Raw genomic sequence first — 17,172 nt, forward strand, 5'->3', positions numbered from 1 at the left:
GTGTGGACTGTATTGGTCAGTGTGCGGAATGTACCGGTCAGTGCAGACTGTACTGGCCAGTGTGCGGAATGTACCGGTCAGTGCGGACTGTACTGGCCAGTGTGCGGAATGTACCGGTCAGTGTGGACTGTACTGGTCAGTGTGCGGAATGTACCGGTCAGTGCGGACTGTACTGGCCAGTGTGCGGAATGTACCGGTCAGTGTGGACTGTACTGGTCAGTGTGGAGTGTACTGGTCAGTGTGCGGAATATACCAATCCATGCGGACCATACTGGTCAGTGTGCAGAATGTACCGGTCAGTGCGGAGTGTACTGGTCAGTGTGCAGAATGTACCGGTCAGTGCAGAGTGTACTGGTCAGTGCGGAGTGCACTGGTCAGTGTGCAGAATGTACCGGTCAGGGCGGAGTGCACTGGTCAGTGTGCAGAATGTACCGGTCAGGGCGGAGTGCACTGGTCAGTGTGCAGAATGTACCGGTCAGTGCGGAGTGCACTGGTCAGTGTGCAGAATGTACCGGTCAGGGCGGAGTGCACTGGTCAGTGTGCAGAATGTACCGGTCAGTGCAGAGTGCACTGGTCAGTGTGCAGAATGTACCGGTCAGAGCGGAGCATACTGGTCAGTTGCCAGATTCTGCAGGTTTCTACCGATGTAGTTTCTTTCCTGCTGGTGTGACTGATGTGATTCACACGTAAAGCCAGAGTGAGGTGCGTGCTGATGGCTCACAGCACTGACTGTGAGAACCGTGCACTCCCCCTGTGTCCAATCATCAATATTTCTTTTGTTTTTACCATTTGAAGTTGATGACAGTTTTATTAATGTATAAGTGAGCAGACATTTGCAATAACACGTTATGAAATATTTGGCAGATATTTGAACATATTGAATCTTATCCATGGAGTGATGGTTAGTGAACAAGCCTGGTTTCAATCCTGTGGCTTCATGTGGCCCACTTATCAGCCCAGGCTGCCAATCACTGATTTATTCAGATCTGTTCACAACTTCACACATCTTAAAGTGATTTACAGTGAATGATTCTGAAGTATAGTCAATGTGACAGTAAATGTTTGCACAGCAAGATCCCACAAACTGGAGTAACATACCAATAACCTTGTACAGAACCTCTCTCCCCAGTATTGTCCATGGAGCTTCCTGCAGAGGGCTGGCAGTGACCTCTCAGGAGGAATGTGAGATGTAAACAGTGACAGAATCACATGGAAAACAGTGTCACGGAAACAAATAGTAACTCAAAGCTTTGCTCACTTTCCCTGCAGTTAGTGTGACCCCAGCCTGGACACAGGGCTCTGCTGTCCGAGGGAGATCATTGTCTCTCAACCACAGCTTCCGTCTGAAAGTGGAGAAGCTGGAGATGGTAAGTTATTGATTATTTAGCTTGGTGGCCATTCTGCCCATTTGTGTTTGTGCTACTCCTTGAAATGACCGTCCAACTTAGTCACACACCTCAGCTTTCTCGCCAGAATCTCACAAGTTAATCCTCTCCAACTGCACATCCAATCCCCCTTTCGAAAATTCCCATGGAATCTGATTCTCTCTCTGAAAGTGTCCCAGATCATAACAACCTCCCACTTGGAGAAATTTCTCTTCTCGTTCCTTGATCAATTATTTTCAATCTCTGACCTCTGACCTAGTTGCCAAGGGAAATGATTTAGAGGCATAGAATCTTACAGCCCAGAAAAGGTCCTTCGGCCCATCGAGTCTGCACCGACAATATCTACCATTAAAGTCATGCTGATCCCATTTTCCTGCACTTGTCCCATACCCTTGAATGTTGTGATATTTCAAGTGTTCGTCCAAACATTTTTTAATGGTTGTAAGCTTTCTACCCTCCACTATCGTCCCAGGCAGTGCGTTCCCAATTCCCATCGCCATTTGATGAGGCAGGTGATGTCCTGGTGGTGTTATTGCTAGACTATTAATTCAGAAACTCAGCTAATGTCCTGGGAACCCAGGTTCGAATCCTGCCACAGCAGATGGTGAAATTTGAATTCAATAAAGAAATATTTGGAATTAAGAATCTATTGATGACCATGAAACTATCATCAATTGTCGGAAAAACCCACCTGGTTCACTAATGTCCTTTGGGGAAGGAAATCTGCCATTTTTACCTGGCCTGGCCTACATGCGAGTCCGGAGCCACAGCAGTGTGGTTGACTCTCAACTGCCTTCTAAGGGCAGTTAGGGATGGGCAGTAAATGCTGGCCCAGCCAGCGATGTCCACGTCCCACGAATAAATTTTTAAAAAGATTTTTTTCTCAAATCCCGTCTGAATTTCCTGCCTCACACCCTAAAACTATGCCAATCTCTTCGTATTGACCCCTCAGCCAAGGGGAACAACTGCTCCCTATCCACCCTGTCCACACTCCTTATAATCTTAGACACCTCAATCATGTCTCCCCTCAGCCTTCTTTGATCTAGAAAAAACAATCCAAGCCTATCCAGTCTCTTCTTATCGCTCAAATGCCCCATCCTAGGCTGGAATATAAAAAACCTCTCAAGTTTCAAAATCTCAATGAATTTTCCCAATAACCCTCTCGCTGGAAGGAAAACAATGCCCGCTTCTTCAATCTCCACGTAACTGAATTGTTAACTTAGAGAAAGGTTTTTTCCTTTTTTTTTTGCGGGATGTGGGCCTCTCTGGCTGGGTCAGCATTTGTTGCCCATCCCGAGTTGCCCTGGAACTGAGTGTCTCGCTCGGCCATTCCAGAGGGCAGCTACGAGTCAGCCGTGGCTCTGGAGTCACACGTAGGCCAGACCAGGTAAGGAGGGCAGATTTCCTTCCCTAAAGGATATTAGTGAACCAGATGGGTTTTTACAGCAATCGATGTCAGTTGTAATGGTCACCAATTCCATTATATTTTGTTCATTTAAATTTCACTAAGATGGGATTTGAACCCATTTCCTCAAAGCATCGTCATAGGCCTATTCATCCAGTAATATCCAGCAAGTGTGTCACAGTCTCCCCCAGGTTCAGTGTGACGTCCTCAGTTTTGTACTCAGTACCCTATTTACCTCACACACATTCCCAACCACCACAGCAACTAGTCCTGACCCTCAGCTTTCACAGCTGTCCAACAGCACCATTTCCATCATACCACCCCATGGTCTTTCTCCCAAAGCGAAGCACTTTATATTTTCCTGCGTTAAATTGCAGCTGGCGTGTGTACCAAGTGTTATAAATATATTGAATTTTGTGAATTTTATTGTTTCTCCTTGGTTTAAAACCTGTAAAGTCACTAAAGTGTTTTACAGCCCTCTCCTCAACTGCTTCCAGTTAGCAAGCGCACAGAATATATCCACGATGTGGAGTTGCCGGCGTTGGACAGGGGTGGGCACAGTAAGAAGTCTCACAACACCAGGTTAAAGCCCAACAGGTTTATTTGGAATCATGAGCTTCTGGAGCACTGCTCCTTCATCAAGTGAGTCACTTGCTATTGTGAGACTTCTTGGAATACATCGATGAAGGGATAAGAAGCAGCTCCAGCAGCGGGCTCAGTGATGATCTTCCCTCTCTGCCAGTTTCAGCAGCGGGCTCAGTGATGATCTTCTCTCTGTGCCAGTTTCAGCAGCGGGCACAGTGATGATCTTCTCTCTGTGCCAGTTTCAGCAGCGGGCTCAGTGATGATCTTCTCTCTGTGCCAGTTTCAGCAGCGGGCACAGTGATGATCTTCTCTCTGTGCCAGTTTCAGCAGCGGGCTCAGTGATGATCTTCTCTCTGTGCCAGTTTCAGCGGCGGGCTCAGTGCTGACCTCTCTGTGCCTCAGTTTCAATGTTCCTGATGGTTTTTATTGTTACGCGTAAGGAACCAGAAGGTGCAATGTCACTTTGCACTTGAATGCAGGGAAAGACCTTTTTATCCCCACAAGGTTTAATGTATTTAACTTAAATGAGAGTTTCTTTCTTAAGAACCTTCAGGCACAAACTCTAAAGTAAACAAATTATTATCCACAAGAAAGATGGACATTATTTGGTCATTTATGGGTTGTGGGTGTCACTGGTTAGGCAGCATTTATTACCCATTATCCCTAGGAAGGTGATGGTGAGCTGCCTTCCTGAACCACTGCAGTCCATGAGGTGTAGGTACACCCAAAGTGCTGTTAGAGAGGGAGTCCCAGGATGTTGACTCAACGATAATGAAGGAATGACGAAATTTTTACAAGTCAGGATGGTGTGTGGCTCGGAGGAGAACTTGCAGGAGGTGGTACTCCCATGGTACTCAAGCGGGGCTGCTTTGTCCTGGATGGTGTTGAGCTTCTTGAGTGTTGTTGGAGCTGCACCCATCCAGGCAAGTGGGGAGTATTCCATCACACCCCTGACTTCTGTCTTGTAGAAGGTGGACAGGCTCTGGGGAGTCAGGAGGTGAGTTACTCACCAGAGAATTCCTAGCCTTTGACCTGCTCCTGTAGACACTATGTTTATGTGGTGAGTCCAGGTAAGTTTCTGCTCAAAGGGCAGCCCCCAGGATGTTGACGCTGGGGACTGGTGGCAGGATTGGGTTGACTGGGTCTATATTCACTGGAATTTAGGAGAAAGAGAGGAGATCAAATTGAACGATATGAAATTCCGACAAGGTTGGACACACTAGATTCAGGATTAATTGGCCATTCTAAATTGTTCCTTAGTGTCAGGAGGACTAGCAGGGTAAATATGTGGGGTTACAGTAATAGGGCCTGGGTAGGATTGTTGTCAGTGGAAACTCAAAGAGTCAAATGGCCTCCTTCTTTACTATGATTCTTTACTATGAAATTCTATGATTCTATGCCTCTTTATTTGGCAATTACCTTGTAGAAATCAAATGTCTCCATTAAACTAATCTTATAATCAAGATAAACGCGTAACTGGTTCATTGTCGTCAGGAAGGTGCACTACATTCTGGTGAAAATGCATTCTCTTGTAGCCAGGTCGTTTGTAAGCCAGCACAGATATGAAGCTGTGAGGAAGATTTTTGTGCACAGTTTTGGTCCCCTTATTTGAGGAAAGATGTAGTGGTATTGGAGGCAGTTCAGGGGAGGTTCACTAGATTGAATCCAGAGATGAGGGTTTTGTCATATGAAGCGAGATTGAGTTTAGGCCAATACTGTCTGGAATTGAGAAGAATGAAGAGAAGTCAAAATGAGGTATACAAGATGATAAAAGGTATGGATAAAGTAGACATGGAGCGGATGCTTCCTCTTGTGGGGCATTCTAGGATGAGAGATCATAGTCTCAGGATAAGGGGTAGCAAATTTAAAACTCCTTAGAGCTAAGGAAAAACTACTTCTCCCAAAGGGTTGCGGAATTCGCTACCCCAAAGCTGGGAGCCCAAAGTAAATTTAAGGAGGAGTTAGACAGATGTTTAATTGGTAATGGGTTGAAAGGTTATGGGGTGAAGGCAGGAAAATGGGGATGAGGAACACATCAGCCATGATCGAATGGCAGAGTGGACCCAATGGGCCGAACGGCCTAATTGTGCTCCTATATCTTATGAACTTATGGAGGTGAAAGGTGAGGTTGGAACAGTCATGTGTAAACTCATCTCTGTCCAAATCTAACTTCTGCTTCACTTTAAAAGGATCAAATAATGAACGATATCCCAGGGATGGTTGGAAATAAGTTCCTCCAAGTGCAATGCACAAATGGTAGAATTTTCCCTGCTATAACCATATTAAATAGGCAAGGATTCAGATGTCTCCAGTTGTCCTGGATTAAGTTTTTGTTGCAGTGGTCAAGTTGCTATGGCAATCCATCAGTGACTGTGTGGTTCTTTTTACAATGGTTAAATTTACAATCCTTTTAATAGTTTTTTTTCCTTCTGCAAGCTGGAGCTGATTAAATATCCAGCTTTAGTGTATTGGAAATATCTTTGCTACAAGGATTTTAGTGGAGGCACAGCCTCAGGATTTTTCTATCACCTCAGATCAGTCAATGCCGCACAGTTCAGGTCCATGAGTGGTTGGAAAACTCAGCAGACACCACTCTGAGCTGACTCCTCACAAACACTTGACTGTTTCCAATCTATATTGAGATGAAGGGACTGAGTGTGGTGTATCCTATTTGCTGGGGATACAAGGTTAGGTGGTAAGAAAAGCAATATGGAGGATGTAAAGAGGCTACCAAAGGACTTGGGTAGGTTAAGTGGATGTAAGAATGTGGCAGACAGAATATAAAATGCAGAAATGTGAAGTTATCCACTCTGGTAGGAAAAGGAGAGAGGTAGAATATTTTTTAAATGGCTGTAATGCAATGGTTGGGACTCTGGGAAATGTTGGTTTTCAGAGGGATCTGGGTGTCCTTGTACACCAATCACAGAAAGGTAACATTCAGCATCAGCAATCAGCATGTTGAGGCCAGTGGAAAATGTTCCTGCCTCTGAGGCAGAAGCTCCAGGTTCTGGTCCCACTCCAGCACTTGATGACATGTGTTCATAACACGGCCAAAGGAGTTGAGTATCAACCTGCCAATCCTTCCAACACACACCAGTGGCAGGCGGTAAGAGCAGGAGAGATTCCTGGTCAGCCTTGATACGAAAAGAAAATTGGAGCCTCTGTCACCACCGTCCATAGCTCCGGACTGTAATGTACATGTTACTACAGCAACTCCGGCTCCCTGAGTTAGCACTACCACCACCACAGCAAGCAATTTGGAAGACCAATAGGGTGTTTTAACAAGGACCTCATTACAGGTCCGGAGGCAGCCTGTGAGCCACCATGCTGCGAGCTTAGGTCATCGAGGGGAGCATCAGTAGAGGCGACACAATTCCCAGACCTGGGCTGAGGAGGGCTGGACAGGTGAGGGCAAGACTACGCCATAGCCAGGCACCCTGAAACAAGGCCATCAAGGTCCATAGTGGCAACCTGACTCCCAGGGCTAAGGAGGAAAAGAAACCTGCTCTTCCTGGAAATTCATATTCATTGAAATCAAGACAATGGATCTGGCGATCAGGAAACAGGGAAAGCTGAAGATGAGGCAAAAGGACAAAGTTAGACAGTCTGGCACTTCACTTCAAAAAAGTTTGAGATATTGAACAGTGCACAAACTGCACATCCATCCTCAAAGAGTTCTGGTAGCTTGTCTGATGACTTTGACTTACTGATTTCCGGAGATAACACATTGCCTGAAAAAGATGAACCAGAAGTGGACTCTGAAATGGGAATGGAAGTACAAGATACGACTCGAGCCCATTCTCCTGCAGCTGAAGTGAGGGAAGGAAGCTACCCTGAAGATATTGCCTTATGACCAAAATCTGTTCCACTGGGTGTGATTGAATATTTCATAATAAATAGACCAGAGAACATGGTAATGTGGAAAATTTGAGAAAAGAATTTGATGTCAGAGGCTGAAAGCAGTTGTGAATTCTTCATAAATCCCATTTTCTAAGAGTGAAGTGAAATGGCACGAGGACAGGAGAAATTGGTTGATTTTCCCAGAAGCCTCTAAGACACTGTAGAGTTTTCAAATTATTCCCTGATCCTAAAGAGAAACACGCAATGGGTTTTCTAATTAGAGAAATGATGGAAGAGATTTTAATGTCTATTTATTAGTCACAAGTAAGAATTACATTAACACTGCAATGAAGTTACTGTGAAAATCCCCTAGCCACCACACTTCAGCGCCTGTTTGGATCAATGCACCTAACCAGCATGTCTTTTGGACTGCAGGAGGAAACTGGAGCACCTGGAGGAAACCCACACAGACATGGGGAGAATGTTCAAACTCCGCACAAACAGTGACCCAAACCAGGAATTGAATCTGGGCCCCTGGTGCTCTGAGGCAGCAGTGCTAATCACTGTGCCACCATGCTGTCTCATTCATTATAGTTAAACTGTATTGTTAGAATAAAATTTTTGATGAAAGCTTCCTAGTGTGTCAATAAAATCGCACCTGGAGTGAAACACCTTATCCTCACACTGATGGCAAATTAGAAAAACAGTTGGGGTCAAGTCTAGTCTAACTTCGTAATATACCTTGGAGTTTCTGATCTGGTCCCTAGCAGCATCAGGATGTTACAAAGACATCGCAAGACATGGAGAAGGAGTGATGGTGAAAGCTTTACAAGAAAGCACAAAGAAGAGAACATGAGAAAGAATGGGAGAGGCTGAGTGAGCACAAGAGAGGTGGACAGTTACGCAAAGAGAGGAATCTGATTGACCCAAGTTCCAGCCGGCATATAAATTATAGCTGTGAACATGGTGTTGAATCGGTAGACAAAAAAATAGATTCAATCATTTGTTTAATCCTTTCAAAGAAATAAGAATAACATATCTCATGCCACTACTGATGTTACAATAACATTACTGAGTCATTTGGACTTTTTAACTGAGTTAGTGAGAGAAAATCAGCGTTTGATTTACAAGGTCAGCAGCAATGAAAGTAAAAATTTCTGTAGTTCTTTCAAGCACAGACACACCCTTCATTCACAGTAAGCAATGCTAAGAAATCTTAGCTGTGATTTAGGCAGCAAGATGGGAAATGTGTTATCTGATATCAGCCCTGCCGCTGGTCAGCTGGAGGGTATGTTAGTTCTCAAATAACCTCGGCTGGTTACTCGCTATTTACCGGCGATCCCAGAGAAACCTCCCGCATTCTCTCCACTCACTGAACTCACTCCTTTATGTCTTTGGTAGTTGGGTGAAGTCTGCTTGATATTGGCAGGCCTGCAGGTCTGAGTAGACTGCTACCTAACGCCGTCATACTGTGTCCAATCATGAACATTAGAGAGGGCGCAGGAAAGATTGACAAAAGTGATTCCTAGAATGAGGGACTTTGATTACATGGAAAGGTTGGGAAAGCGGGGGCCTCTTCCTTAGAGAAGAGAAGGTCGAGAGGAGATTTGAGAAGTCTTCAATGGGAGGCTGCAGTTAGTTTCTCTTCCCTTTGACCCTCACCTGAAAAAAGTGAAACCACTTATCATAGAATCCCTGCAGTACAGGAGGCCATTCGGCCCATTGAGTCTGCACTGACTCTCCCAACAAAGCATTGTATCCAGGTCCTACCCCAGTAACACCACATATTTACCACACAATCTCCCTTAACCATCATTGGACACTAAGGGGACAATTTGACATGGCCAGTCCATCTAATTTTTGGACTATGGGAGGAAACCCAGACAGGCGCTGGAGAACGTGCAGATTCTGCACAGTCACCCAAACCGGGAATCAAACCTGGGTCCCTGGCGCTGTGAGGCAGCAGTGCTAACCACTGTGCCGTTCTGTGATAACACCAGTGGGATGCTGGATTATATAAGACTGTGCAGCAATATCACATTCTGTACAGTATAACAGGGACCACAGTTCACTGGCTGTGAAACCTTTTGGCTGGTCTGAGGTTATGAATTAAAACTTTGTGCTTTCTTTCCAAAATATCTTTAAGGTGCATTTGCCTTCCTCCTACAGATTGGAGACTTACCCAACACAATTTTTGATCCAATTTGTAAATTATTGTGATCATTGACTGCACTTCTCATGCATCTCCTGTGCAAATGACCAGGTAGCTGACCAGGCAGGGAAACCTGAGCAAAAACCTCTAGTTTGTGGAGAATAGTTTTTAATTAAAAGAACTAGTTTTTTTATAAATCTCCACTGTCAGATATCTAGTTAGTTCCTCAATCATCACCAGTTTATACTCTGCTCCGAGCCTAAAACAACATGCCAAGGAAGTACGTGCTGAGGAAATGGAGGGTGATAGAAAGCTTTGTTAAAGAGATGGGATAAAACACTGGTTCAGCCTCAACTAGAGTATTGCATCCACCTTTGGAAAGATGTGATGGCATTAGAGAGAGCGCATTCACAAGAATCCATTATGGAGGAACTTCAGTTATGTAGATAGTTTGGAGAAGATGCCCCTGGACAGTTGGAGGTATGTATGTTTGTTCTCGAATAATCTCAGCTGCTTACTCGCTATTTACAGGAGACCCAAAAGAAACCCGCTGCATTCTCTCCACATGCTGAACTTGCTGCTTTATTGCTTTGGTTGCTGGGTGATGTCTGCTTGATTTTGTCAGGCCTGGACAGACAAGGGTAGAAGTTGGAACTCTTCTCCTTCGAGAAGAGGATGTTGGGAGGGGATTTGTTAGTGGTGTTCCAATAGAGGGTCCTGGTCAGAGTAGATGGAGTGAAACTGTCTCCATTGGTGGAAGGGTCGAGAAGCAAAGGACACAGGTAAGTGGCGAATGAAGTAATGGTGACATAAGGAGAATCCTGTTTACACAGCGAGTGGTTAGAATCTAAAATGCGCAGCCTGAGAGTGAGGTGGAGGTAGATTCAATCGAGACATTCCGAAAGGAATTACTATGCCCACCCCAGCCCAACGCCAACATCTCCAACTCAAAAGGAATTGGATCATTATCTGAAAGTTAAAACCTCAGAAAGTTACAGGGAAAAGGCAGGGGGTTTGGCACTAGGTAAGTTGCTGAGAGCTAGCACTGACGCAACAGGATGAATGACCATCTGCGCTGCAGCCATTCTACAATTGAGAAGAAGGAGAATTTAGAGAGAAGGGAGCAGCAAAGAGCAGGATATTGACAATAAAACAATGTGGGGCCCCAAATGTAGCTCAGCTGAACGTTGAATAAGGACAGCAAGGTTGTGTATGTGGGGGGGCTAGTTTGAGGAAGGGGTGTGGGAGAGAGGAGGTTAGTGAAGTCAATTACTCAGGAAGATGAGACTTGTTAACTTTGCTTTCCAAATGTGGAATCTGATCTGTTTGTCTGTTCCTTTCCAGGCACTCCGATATCTGGGCATCGATCCAACTGAAGAGCAGCAGCAAAGCCTCCGGCAGAAACTTCAAGTGGACTCCAAGGGAACAGTGGCTTATGGAGGTCAGTGTTCCTCACAGCTACGTCCCATGCCCACGATTCTCCGCCTCATACCCTCCAGCTCTTATCCTGAAGCCCCACCCCAATGCTCATCTTTGGACTTCCGCCCAGTCTCCAATCCAATCCCCCTTAATTGATTGGGAAAGAGAGAGGGGGAGAGAGCAGAACCGGGGATGAGATGTTGACAACCTTTCCACCCCCTTCCTCGTGCAGTAGGAAGGCAAAGCTTACTGCATGCCTCTTGATGCTGAGGTGGGGAAACATTACAACAACAACAGCAACCTGTATTCATACAGTGCCTTTAGTGGAGCAAAATGTCGCAAAGTGCTTCACAGGAGCGTTACCTAACAACAGTTTAACTCCAAGCCATAGGCACGCTGGCACAGTATTTAGCACTGCTGCCTCACAGTGTCAGGGACCCTGGTTCGATTCCTGGCTTGGGTCACTGTTTGTGTAGAGTCTGCATGTTCTCCCCGTGTCTGCGTGGGTTTCCTCTGGGTGCTCCGGTTTCCGCCCACAGTTTGAAAGACACGCTGGTTAGGCGCATTGGCCATGCTAAATTCTCCCTCAGTGTATCCAGACAGGCACCAGAGTGTGGTGACTGGGGGATTTTCACAGTAACTTCATTGCAGTGTTAATGTAAGCCTACTTGTGATACCAATAAATAAAAACTTTTAAACTTTAAACAAGGAGATAGTAGGACAGGTGAGCATAAGCTTGCCAGAAAGGAGTAGGTTTTGAGGACCATCTTAAAGGAAGAAAGAGAATTGAAGAGATTTAGGGAGGAAATTCACAGAATCACAGAATCTCTACAATGCAAAAAGAGACCATTCAGCCCATCAAGTCTGCACTGGCTACCTAGTCCCACTCGCCTGCCTTATCCCAGTCACCATGCACATTCTTTTCAGATAGCAATCCAATTCCATTTTAAACACTTCAATCAAACCTGCCTCCACCATCCTCTGAAAAGAAATTATTTATTAGTGTCACAAGTAGGCTTACATTAACACTGCAATGAAGTTACTGTGAAGATTCCCGAGTCGCCATACTCCGACACTGAGGGAGAATTTATCACGGCCAGTGCACCTAACCAGCATGTCTTTCAGACTGTGGGAGGAAACTGGAACACCCGGAGGAAACCCGTGCAGAAATGGGGAGAACATGCAGACTCCACACAGACAGTGACCCAAGCCAGGAATCGAACCCAGGTCCCTGGTTCAATGGTGCAGCAATGCTAACTCACTGAAGTTTGTTCCAGACTCCAACCACCTCTGGGCGAAAAATGTTTTCCTCACATCACTTCTCTTTTTGCCAATTATTTTGAACCTGTGCTCTTTAATTCTTAATGGTCTCTTGACATGGAACCATTTTTCACTATTTACCCTGTCCGTACTCCTCAGCATCTTGAATATCTCTATCAAGTCTCCTCTCAGCACTTTTTTCCTCAAAGGAAAACAAACCCAACCTCTCCAATCTATCCTCATCCCTAGAATTATTTATCCCTGGAATCATTCCTGTCAATCTCCTCTTTCCAATGCCTTCACATCTTTCCTCAAGTAGGGTGTCCAGAGCTGGACACAGTGCTCCAGATCAGGCCTAACTTAGGCCTAAATTCCAGAGCTTAGGGTCCAGGCAGCCAAAGGCATGGCAGTGAATGGTGGAGTGATTGGAGATGTTCAAGAGCCCAGGATTGGAGATACTTGGTGACCAAAGGAAGCTTTAGAGGAGGGAAGAGATTTGAAAACAATGAAGAGAATTTTAAAAATGAGGCATCATTAAAACGGAAACGGTGACTCCAGGAATCAGAGCTCAGAAACAAATGAGAGTTCCTGAATTTGAGCTTTGCTTGTTACTGGTGCGGAAGTGACACATGGATGGAAGACAAGTGTAAGAATAATCTCACACTCTGAGCATATTCTGGGTGATGCGGCAACAACATTCCTCCTCCAGCCACTGCAGGGAGTCTCCGATCCTCCTCTCTCTGCCCCTGCCTGGCTGCCAGCCACAGAACGAAAAATACACAATGATGACTGATACAATCTTAAAAGTTCACATCCTCCGCACGCTAATGCAATTGAAACAATAATAATGGGAGGCCGATTATTTCTAATGAGCTGTGGAAAACACACATCACAGGGTTGTGAGTGAAAGCCTGTGACTTCACACTGCAACACAAGCCATCCTTCTGAACGAGATCACCTTGGCATGGGGTCTACTGCTGCAGAGCCCAGCTGGCAAGTGAACAGGGTGAAGTGGGGGGAGAGAATGTTTATTATTGTACATCAAAGACACATCACAGGGCAAGTCTCTCCCTGTAAATCCATTCCATTAAGCAACAGAATTGGAAGCTTAAAGCATCAGTGTTGGAATAAGCCTGAGGAGAAAATAATAGGGTGACCAGTGTAAATAGCAAGGTTCCTTTAAGGGGCAAGTGTGTGGAGGGTCATGTCATCCTATCGCCCAATGGAGGGCACATTGAAGCACCCTGTACACTCATTTGAAACACAGAAAATAGGAGTAGGAGTAGGCCATTCGGCCCTCCATGCCTGCTCCACTATTTGTTTTGATCCTGAAACAGCCCAGCATAAGTCCACACAGGTCCAAGAGGAAATCAGCAACATGCCTATCTTTGGCAAGTCAGAGCCATTTGATGCAAGTTCAGAAAACTGGGTACAGTATGCGGAGTATTTACAATATTTTTCCAGGTTATTGGAATAGTGGGGGTGGATAGAGATGAGATGGCACAGTTAGCACTGCTGCTTCAGTGCCAGGGACCTGGGTACAATTCCAGCCTCAGGTCACTATCTGTGTGGAGTTTGCACATTCTTCTGGTGTTTGCATGGGTTTCTTCCAGGTGCCCTGGTTTCCTCCCACACTCCAAAGACGTGCAAGTTGGCCATGCTAAATTGCCCCTCAGTGTCAGGAGGATTAGCTAGGGTAAATACATAGGGTTACAGGGATAGGAGCCTGGGTAGGATTGTTGTCAGTGCGGGCTCGATGGGCCACCTTCTGTGCTGTAGGGTTTCTATGATTCTCAGCAAGGTAAACAATCCAGCTGCAGTACATAATGCGGAGAATCATCTACAATGAACCAAGCATTTTGTCAATGAGCAACATTAAGGTGGGCAGAATAGCCCCAATTATGCCACTGTTATTGGTGAATGGCCGTCCACTGAAGTGGGCCTCAGCCTTAATTGTTGGAGAGCAACCATGCCAGTATCTCCAAGAAGGTAAAGAACACCACAGCCAAACTCACTACATATACGGTGAAGCTATTGGAATCGTAGGAATGGCCATGACTCCTGTAAGCTACAGACAGCTGTCTGTTCAGCAACTGGTGATTGTGGCTTCAGGCCAAGGACCGAGTTTGATGGGGAGTGACTGGCTCCAGGAGATCAAATTAAACAGGCTAGACCTGTGTCCTACTCATTACTTGAAAAGGTTGAAACATATCTGAGAAGACTTGGACATCAATTCTCAGATTGGGCAGCACCCACTGTAGCAGTAGTCAAACCAGACAGGACTGATTGATGGGTTTTTGATAGGAGAGGGGATTAAGGGTTATGGGGAGAGGGCGGGAAAGTGGAACTGAGCAGCGACAGATCAGCCATGATCTTATTGAATGGCGGGGCAGGCTCGAAGGGCTGGATGGCCTACTCCTGCTCCTATTTCTTATGTTCTTATGTTCTTATGACTGTCTGTATATACGGAGACTACACTGAACCAGGCTGCAAAACTGGATAGGTTCCCCAACCCAACATAGAGGGTCTGTACGCAGAGTTGGCTGGAGGTCTAAAATATACCAAGCTGGACCTGAGCCACACTAAACAATAATAGAACTGGATGACACATCAAGAGAATACGCCGCCATCAACACGAGCAAGGAGTTATGTTACCACATTCATCTACTATTTGGGGTCTCGTCAGCTTGTGCCATTTTTCAACATACAGCATTTACCCAAAGTTGTTGTTTACCTAGATGATGTTTTGATCACAAAATCCACTGAGGAAGAGTATTTAGCCAATCTGGACAAAGTCTTGAAGAGATTTCAAGAAGCAAGAGTAAGTCTGAAAAGTGAGAAGTGCACCTTCCAGGACGATGAGGTGTCTCTCCCAGGTTATACAGTGGGTGTACAGGGAGCCCAAGCAACACAGGAACAGGGTATTGTCAAATTGAAAAGGACAGCCTAGCCAAAATTTACAGTATTAAAGAATTTCTGCAATCTGTCTATATTGTTATAACTGAGCTTTTTAAAGAAGGTGAAGCAATTCCCCCAATTGTGTCACTGGAATAGAACCATAGGCATTTATACCGGCGGCTTACGAGTACCCTATTGAACACAAGCCAGGGATGTGTATACCATTCAGATACCCTATATTGTCTCCTTAGGAGCATATGATTTAAGAGCAGAATTAGGCCATTCGGCCTATCGAGTCTGCTATGCCATTTGATCATGGCTGATATGTTTCTCAATCCCCATTCTCCCAACTTTTCCCTGGAGCCTTCAATCCCCTTACCAATCAAGAACCTATCCATCTGTTTTAAATACACTCACTGACCCGACCTCCACAGCCTTCTGTAGCAATGAATTCACCACCCTCTGGCTGAAGAAATTCTCAGTTCTAAGAGGTCATCTCTTCACTTTGAGGATGTGCCTTTGAATCCTAGTCTTACCCACTAATGGAAACATCTTCACCACATTCACTCTTTCCAGGCCTTTCAGTAATCCGTAAGTTTCAATGAGATCCCCCCTCATCCTTCTAAACTCCATCCAGTACAGACCCAGAGTCCTCAACCATTCTTCATACATCAAGCCTTTCATTCCCTGGATCACTCTCGTGAACCTCCTCTGGAATCTCTCCAAAGCCAGCACATCCTTCCTTAGGTACAGTGCCCAAAATTGCTCACAACTACTGACGACTATGGGTATTACCATTCCTGGAAAGCACACCACCCCCTCCAGTACTTCAAGACGACATGTTTTGGAGCGGTGGGAGGCAGTGCCGTTGGCTGGGACTTCCAGTTCCGCTGCTGGAAATCCACGCCACACTGCCGGAAACCCGTGGCAGGAGTTACTCTGTCATCGGGACTGGAGGACCCTGCGAGCATGAATGGCCAGAGTTCCAACCGATATATATTAGTGAGTTTTTTATTTATGCAGTTGGAAACAGTTTCAGTAGAAACTTTCAGAAGGGTTTGGGATAAATATTTGAAGGAATTGCAAGGCTATGGAAAAGAGCAGGGGAGTGAGTGGACAAGTCCTTCATAGAGCTAGCATTGACATGATGGGCCACATGGGGCCTGATTTTACCAAAAAAAGGCACAAAATCACGTAAATTCGGTGCAATCTGCACCCGAGTCCAAGCAAATCGCTACTTTACTGACGCCTGATTCGGGCGCGGATCCAGTCTGATTTAATGAACTGCGCGCCCAACTCTCCCAGCAAATCCCACTTCACCTTCTTCTGGTCCGTTCCGAATCCGCGCTGTAAACAACCTGCAAATTAGAAATCCGAAGCCGATTTTTATTTTGCAGGGGAACTTCTGAAGCAGCTTCAGAGCCTGTTTGACCCAGATCATCCTCTGGGTGGGTGGGTGGGGGGAATAGGGGAGGAGGGAGGCGGATCAGAGCATCCTCTGGGGAGGGGGGAAGCAGGAGGAGGAAGAGGCAGGTCAGATGTACCTCGGGGAAGGGGGGGAGAGCGAGAGGGCTGATCGTTGTCTGGTGGTGGGGGGAGGCCCAATCGCTCACTGATGGGTGGGGAGGCGGATGGATCTCTGGTGGAGAGGGCAGGGAGGTCCGCTGCCACTCTGGGGGGAGAGTGGGGTGGGGCAGGGGTGTCCGCTGCCACTCTGGGGGGAGAGTGGGGTGGGGCAGGGGTGTCCGCTGCCACTCTGGGGGTGATCCTTCCTCCCCACCAGAGGAATGAATCCCTCCGCCCGGAGTGGACGTGCAGAGTGGCAGTGGACACCCCTGCACCCCACCCCTCTCGCCCCCCAACAAAATCCATCCGCCTCCCCCTACCACCAGACAACGATCAGTCCTCTCACCCCTCCTCCCCCCAGAGACATATCTGACCACCCCTGCCCGAGAGGATGCTGTGACCAGCCTCCTCCCCCCCCAATCCCGGAGGATGACCTGTGTCAGAGAGCCGCTCCCTCTGCTTTCTGCTTTTTTTCTCTTTCCCGACCCGGGCGCGCTTTTTCAACTTTTTTTCGATCCGGGTTTTGCACAGTTCAGAGCTCCGATCGTTCCGGCAGCGCTAAGCCTCGCCCACAGCACGGATCGGACTGGAGCCGGCTGAGAGTGTATGGGCGCGCTGTAAAGCAGATTTCAAGGTCGTATCTGTACGACGCCCAGATTCGG

General features: G+C 46.3%; 1 protein-coding gene across 7 annotated transcripts in view; it reads left to right on the forward strand.

The window, feature by feature from the left end:
- The window catches only part of stxbp4 (syntaxin binding protein 4), a 184,824-nt gene that overhangs the window by 75,947 nt on the left and 91,705 nt on the right, over positions 1 to 17,172 (forward strand). For all 7 annotated transcript variants that reach the window (XM_080209276.1, XM_080209277.1, XM_080209278.1 and 4 more), the window contains 2 exons: positions 1,270 to 1,367; positions 10,712 to 10,808. In XM_080209276.1, the coding sequence (XP_080065402.1) occupies positions 1,270 to 1,367; positions 10,712 to 10,808 (195 nt within the window). The remainder of the gene's footprint in view (positions 1 to 1,269; positions 1,368 to 10,711; positions 10,809 to 17,172) is intronic.

The sequence above is a fragment of the Carcharhinus amblyrhynchos genome, chromosome 21, assembly GCF_965287045.1.
Source record: "Carcharhinus amblyrhynchos chromosome 21, sCarAmb.v2.hapA, whole genome shotgun sequence".
Taxonomy (NCBI): Eukaryota; Metazoa; Chordata; class Chondrichthyes; order Carcharhiniformes; family Carcharhinidae; genus Carcharhinus; species Carcharhinus amblyrhynchos.